General features: G+C 37.2%; 1 protein-coding gene across 4 annotated transcripts in view; it reads left to right on the plus strand.

Moving 5' to 3' along the window:
- Positions 1-5,210: 5,210 nt before the first annotated feature.
- GCFC2 (GC-rich sequence DNA-binding factor 2) overlaps positions 5,211-7,480 on the plus strand; it is a 44,054-nt gene continuing 41,784 nt past the window's right edge. For 2 of the 4 annotated variants that reach the window (XM_023529443.1, XM_011358081.2), the window contains exon 1: positions 5,211-5,587. In XM_023529443.1, coding sequence (XP_023385211.1) covers positions 5,305-5,587 — 283 coding nt within the window. In that variant the 5' untranslated portion in view covers positions 5,211-5,304. The remainder of the gene's footprint in view (positions 5,588-7,480) is intronic. The other 2 variants (XM_011358080.2, XM_023529445.1) reach the window with 1 other exon arrangement.

Genomic DNA, 7,480 nt, shown 5'->3' on the forward strand with positions numbered 1-7,480 from the left:
CTTATCAAGACTGAATCATGAAGAAATAGAAAATCTGAACAGACCTATAAGAAGTAAGGATATTGAATCAGTAATCAAAAACCTCCCAACACAGAAAAGGCCAGGACCAGATGGTTTCACTGGTATATTCTACCGGACATTTAAAGAATAACACCAATCCTTCTCCAACTCTTCCCAAAAATTGAAGAGAAAGGAACACTCCCAAACTCACTTTAAAATGCTAGCATTAATCTGATGCCAAAGTCAGATAAGGACATCACAAGAAAAGAAAACTACAGGCCAATGTATTTGATTTGACAAAATACAACATCCTTTCATGATAAAAAATACCAACAAATTGTGTAGAGAAGGAAAACACCTCAACATGATAAAGGCCATAATGAACCCACAGCTAATACCATACTCAACAGTGAAAGATCAAAAGATTTTCCTCTAAGATCAGGAACAAGACAAGGATGCCCACTCTAACCATACTACTGAAAATTCTAACTAAAGCAATCAGACAAGACAAAAAATAATAATAAAAAGCATCCAAATCAGAAAGTAATAAGTAAAATTGTCATTATTTGCACATCTTAGGATCTTATACATAGGAAACCCTAAAGGCTACACATACACACTATTAGAAAGAATACATAAATTCAATATAATTGCAGAATACAAAACCAACACACAAAAATCCATTGCATTTCTATACACCAATAATAAATGATCAAAAAAATCAGAGAACAATTCCAAATACAATAGCATCAAAAAGAAAAAAAAAAATACCTAGCAAATAAATTTAACCAAGGAGGTGAAAGACTTATACACTAAAAACCATAAAACAATGATGAAAGAAATTAAAGACATAAATGAATAGATAGATATCTTGTGTTCATGGATTGGAAGGTAATATTGTTACCATGTGTAGACTACCCAAAATGACCTAGGAATTCATTGTAATTCCTATTAAAATCCCAATGGCATTTTTTGCAAAAATATGAAAAATAATTCTAAAATTCATATGGAACCATAACGCACTCTAAATATCCAAAACAACCTTAAGAAAGAACAAAGCTAAAAGCATCACATTCCCTGATTTTAAAACATATTGCAAAACTACCATAATTAAAATAGTATGGTAATGCCATGAAGACATACATGTACAACAATCATACAGAATAGAGAGCCCAGAAATAGACCCACACATGTATAGTCAACTTATCTTCAATGAGGGTGGCAAGAATACGCAAAAGAATGAAATTAGACCCTTTTCCTATGCCATACAAAAATATCAGTTCAAAATACATTAAACGTTTAAATGTAAGATCTTAAACTTAAAAACTCCTAAAAGAAAATGGGGGGAAATCTTCATTACAATGGTCTTGGCAATGATTTCTAGGATATAATACCAAAAGCATAGGAAACAATAAAAAATAGATAAGTTGAACTATCTATGAAGAGAATGACTAAACAGAATGAAAAGACAACCAAGGGAAAGGGATAAATATATTTGCAAACCATATTTCTGATAAGGAACAAATATCCAAAATATATGAAGTACTACTACAATTCAACATCAATAAATAAATAGCCCGATTTTAAAATATGCAAAGGATTTGAATAGAATTTGTTCAAAGAAACCAACAGGTATGTGAAAGTTGCTCAACATCACTAGTCATCAGGGAAATGCAAATCAAAACCACAGTAATATTATCACTTCACACCTGTTGGGATGGTAAATATCAAAAAAAAAAAGAAATAAATAAGTAAATAACGAGTGTTGACAAAGTTGTGGAGAAACTGGAACCCTTCCTTGCACAGTGTTGGTGAGAATACAAAATGGTGCAGTCGCTATAGACAACAGTATGAATTTCCTCAAAAAATTAAAAATTAAACTACCATATGATCCAGCAATCCCACTTCTGGATATTTAGCCAAAAGAATTAAAATCAGGATCTTGAAAAGAGGTTTGCCCTGCCATGTTTACTGCACCACTATTCACAATAACCCAGATGTGAAAATGACCTCAGTGCCCATTGTTCAGTGAATGGATAAATAAAATGTAGTATATACATACCATGAAATGTTATTCAGCTTTAAAAAAGAAGGAAACCCTGACATATGCAACAAAAATCCTAACATATGCAGCAGCATTGATAAACTTTGAGGACATTATGCTAAGCCACATACTGACAAGTACTACATGGTTCCACTTACATGAGGTATCTAAAAGGGCCGAATTCATAGAAGCAGAAAGTAGAATGGTGGTTGCCAGAGGCTAGGAGGAGGAGAAATGCAGATCGATGTACAATAGCTATAAAGTTTCAGTTAAACACAATGAAATATTTCTAGAGATCTGCTGTAAAACATTGTGCTTATAATCAACAGTACTGTACTATACATTTAAAAAATTTCTTAAGATGGTAGATCTCATGTTAAGTGTTTTTACTACAATTTTTTTTTAAATAAAAGAATTTCAATAAGCCAACTTGTAGGGTTAATTTAGCTAATAGCACGTAACCATTGGGAATAGGACTCCACATGTATTGTGACCCTCTGGTCCCAGCACAACTCTTCCATCATAGTAAATACTGAAAAAAATAGATGCTGAAAAATTGAAAGCTCAATTAAGTCCATATTTTTATAGATGTATTTCCACAATAATTTTTTTTAATTCCCAAAGGAAAGAGTGATACTTTAGTTATAAACGTGACTTTCTAAAATTTTGTACTCTGAGAAAGTTTGACATAGGTTGGCTTAAAAATGAAAATTTGTTCATTACTTATAATAAAAGAGAATGAAAAACTAGTTCTTTAATAAGAAAGGAGAATTTCAAAAGATTTGACACAATCCATCTGTAAGTAGCATATTTCTCACTAGAGGGAGCTCTCAGCCCACAAATCATGGCAAGAAAAGTTGACTAAAATGATCATTTTACTTAAGGGGAAACAAATGGTCAGTGAGTAAATATGACATCTATTTCCAGAAGCTGGGAATTTTTCACATGCCAATTTTCTTCAATTATTAACCACTGCAATTTTAAATTACATAAAGGGTGAATAATGCAAAGCGTTGTAATACCCAATCGGTTTAATAAACATACTATAAATAGGTATGGTGTGGGTCTAATAAGAGATGTGGCATTATCCTTGTTCTTTTGGTGGAAAAATTAATTAGTATTCATGAGAAAGAGCAAATAATAGGGGCTAGTGATGAGTATGGGTACCCAGAAAGGCTGTTTGGGGAACTATAATTCTTGCACTCTGGCTACTCTTCTTCTGTCTCTATGAACATAACTCTGTGAGGCATTTCCTCCCTTTATAGTTGGGTACACTTGGGGATAGGGGGTCTCTCATAGCCACTCCTAAGCCAGTGTGCTCAGCAGCTCACTTCTCCTCTGTCGCCCACTGCATCAACTCTGGCACTATCAGCTCAGAAACTGAAGAGTCATCACCCTTCCTCATTACAAAGGTACTGACACCACCCTGACCTCAGCTGATGAGTCTTTCATTCTCAACATCAGTGTTGACTCTGTGAAGCAAAGTTTTTCTAAAGGCTTGGGAAAAAATGGCACCATATCTTAAAAGTCCTTTTTCCCTCTAACCTCTGCAATCAGGAACTTATCACTGACCACCACTACTCCTCAGGTTCCAGAACCACTATCACTTCCAGGTTGTAAGACCTTACTCTACCTTTTGAAATTTTTCACATTTCTATTTATCTTAGACTAGGGTTCCGATATGTCTATGCAGATATGTCTCAAATATTATATGGGACATACTTATAGTAAAAATTTATTCCTTGTTTATCTGAAATTCGAATTTTACTAGGCATTCTATATTTTTTCCAAATCTAACAATTTCACCCTAGAGCTTTTACTCTGCTTTCTCTAAGGTCAGAGGAGGAAACCCAGAGTTCCTTCCTCTTTATTAAACAAGTTCTGTTTCATCCTCTCCCACCGAGGCCATACTCAGAGAAAACCACTTATCTCATTTCTTTCCCTTGGAACATTTGGTTTATGTTTTAAATAGCAGAGTTTTTCTTTCTGTCTCAGTTGTACATCTCCTGTCTGTTAACATATTTTCATCTAACAAGTTAAACAGGATAATTTGTTTTCAGGTTTCAGAATCACCTCATCTACACATTTAATTCATTGAATGCATGTTTATTCAGTGTATGCTCTGCATTAGAAACTATACTAAGTGCAGACATATCAAGGTGCCCTGTCTGTGGAGGCAGTGTAGTTTACAATGAGGAAGTGAGAAGTAGCCTTCATCAGCTGATAGCTCTGAACCTGGCTGAAAACAATGAAGTCACATTTCAGTTGGACATGGTTTATGAGTTGGTGACATTTACAGGGAAAAGACAGCTTTCTGGAATACTATCACACTTATCCTTAAATAAACTCCCCTCTTGACCAAAGCATATGGCAATTTATCCCTTAAAATAATCTTTTCTATTAACCTCTTGGAAAGTCTTCTTGCACTTGAAGTAGGGAATGAAACATGTGGAGCGTGGGGCTAACCCCAGCAAGAAGAATGAAATGAAATGAATGTTTATTTGCCCCATGGATATGGTCAGAGGCACGATTGTAAGAACGGATTGTACCAAGGGAACCAACAACTCAGATTCCATGTTGAAGGCTTCCTCTCTCTCTCCCCACAGTGCTTAATGGACATAGTTCAAGTTTGCTTCAGCTGTCCTTATCTCTGCGTGTCTTTCTAAATAATACCCCCCTTTTTAGATATATTTTTTTCCCTCGTGGCCCAAGCATTTAATTGAATTCTACCAAAGCCTAGAAGCAATCATTCGATTTTTCCTTATTGGTGTACCTATTACTTATGCGTAAATTTTACTGTTTTCCAGCAATACACATATGCACTCCTTTTTTTTTAATTCTTGATTGGAGAGAGAACTTTACACTCTCCAGAAAGAAGAAACAGTGGATCTGGTTCCGGTCCAAGACTCAGGCAATAGCTATTCTCAGATTGGGTTTGCAGCACAAGGAGAGCCTATGAGTGATGTTCTCCGTAGCACTCAGTACTCAAAGTCTGCGAGAAATCTCTCGGCGACCCTCTACACAAGCTGTCCACACAAAGAACACTTGGCATGCTCCAGCACCGTGAACTGGGGTGGGTCAACCAGATGCGAGGAGGCAAAGCACGCATGCGCACGGCGAAGCGAAAGTCGACCAAGGACCGAACGGGCGCGCGCACGTGGAGGCCGGGCGCGAGGCGGGAGCGCGCGCCGGAGCGGAAGGCGTTGATCTGGGCTGCCGAACGCTGGGAAAGAACGCGCGCGAGGCATCGGGTCCTTGCCATGGCTCACAGGCCGAAAAGGACTTTCCGGCAGCGCCGAGCCGACTCTAGTGACAGCGACGGTGCCGAGGTGCCATCTGCTGAACCCGGGGCACCAGGGGAGCAGGCGGCCCGGGGCCCTTCGAAGGAAGGTTCGCCTCCTGGAGGAGGCCACGCAGTGGCAGCGGAACCGCGCCTTCGGGGCCGTGGCCGGGGCCGGGGCCGGGGCCGGGGCCGGGTCTGGGCGAGTTCCCGGCGCGCTGTGGGAGCGGCTTCTGGCGCAGACGGCGACTCAGGCGTCCCAGGTGACGCGGGGCGGCGGGGTGGGCGCCTGAGAAAACGCATCGAGAGGGGCGGGAGGAGGCCCTAGGGGTCTTCTAGAGATTTCTATACCGGGTGCTGACCATGAGCAACGCTGAATTGCGGTTAGGGAGCAAGACAGCCCGCCAGCGGTCACTCGCCCGCTGCCCGCATCTCCACATTGGACTCCTTGGGGGAATAGAAAGAATCCTGTACGTTTGGGGGGGACATTTGTGTTTGCATCGTCAGATGGGCCCTCACTAATTATAGCTTTAGTGTAGTACTTAATGTTCATGTTAAATAGCTACAAAAGAGTTAAAAGTTTTCTAATACTCTTAGCGAAAGTTGCACATATCTTTCGAAATGCCCCAATTATTTTTATAGAAAACTCTTAGCCACAATAGTACATTACAAGATTGTAGAGAAAAAGCTTTGAAATATTTTCTTTTGCTTATTTTCTTTTTCATCAGCTATTTGCAAAAAGATAAAAATAACAACATTTCACTGAGTAACAGTAGGTTGATGACACTGTTGACTATCAACAATGGCGTTAAATACAATGTAGTAATTTTGAAATACTTTTGCGTTCTTAAATACAGGATTCAAGTAGCAAAAAGCTGTTTACGTCGAACGTGTTCTAGTTTGAATTGGGGCTTTATAAGAATGTAGTTTTGAGTTAGTTTCGAGGTAAAAAAATTTCTCCCCAATACTTTAAGTCCAAGTATTTTGATGATTTCTTATTGTCTAAATTTCTGATTACTGTATTTTTCTGTTCTATGTGATTTTTCTGATTAGACTTTAATAGGAAGAATTGAGGCTGAGTTGCCTTTTCTCGGCTTCTAAAAAGTGGTTCTCAAACTTTTTTGTTTTACTACCCCGTTTATATACTCTTAAAAATGATTAAGGATCCCAACAGCCTTTACTTTCTGTCGATTATATTTTTTATTCTGGTATAACCCATATTGATATGGTAAACCATATTAAAATTTTAAGATAAATTTTTATTCATTTTTAATTACCCCATTACACATAAGAATAACATTTTTTTATGAAAAATAACTATTTTCCAAAAAATAGAGTGGCATTGTTTTCACTTTGCACATCTAATGTCTAGCTTAATGGAAAACAGCTCAAATCTCAAATGCTTCTGCATTCAGTCTGTTGTGACTTTTCTTTCTCTTGATGTGAAGAAACCACAAAAATGTAATTGAGAATCATACTTAATAGCCTTTTTTAGATCATTGTAGGTATTCTGCTTTAATATTACAACAAAGTTCAAGGAGTAATAGTTTTTTAAAGATTAGTTTGCAACATGGAAGCTAAAACCATCATTTTTTTTTTTTTTTTTTTTGTACTCCATTACATTAAAATACACTATTCTGTTTTGTATTTTGGACGGATCTTTTACCCATGCATGGTCGGTAACATCACGCTTTGACTATTTGTAAAGCATTGGTTCACTGAGTTTGCAGATCTTCAAATGTTGATATATTTTATTATACTATATTTTTAAAAATCTCTTAATGTTACTATCGATGTCATCAGTCTTTATTGGAAATTTATCAAGTTCACAGTGGAGGAGATAAGTTTTCCAATATTCCAGATTTCATTTCAAATCTCTAATTCTTGAAGTGAAAGGCATAACTTTGCTCATTTTTGAGAAAATGTCAGCTATCCATATCTGAATAGAGTTTGTCAGTCATTCCAAGTAAAACGATGTACCTCCTGGAAGACAGTGGCTAGTTCAACGTACAGATCATCACACAGGTGCTTTTCATTGAGGCAACCATTACATTTCAGTATGTCCCAGAAGTGCATTGTGCATGATTCCATTTGTTCCACAGATTATTAAAAAAAGTACTTTTTTAATACTCAAGGGTCAAGATTTAATAAAATTA

The sequence above is a fragment of the Pteropus vampyrus genome, unplaced genomic scaffold (genome assembly GCF_000151845.1).
Source record: "Pteropus vampyrus isolate Shadow unplaced genomic scaffold, Pvam_2.0 Scaffold37, whole genome shotgun sequence".
In the NCBI taxonomy this organism is placed as follows: domain Eukaryota; kingdom Metazoa; phylum Chordata; class Mammalia; order Chiroptera; family Pteropodidae; genus Pteropus; species Pteropus vampyrus.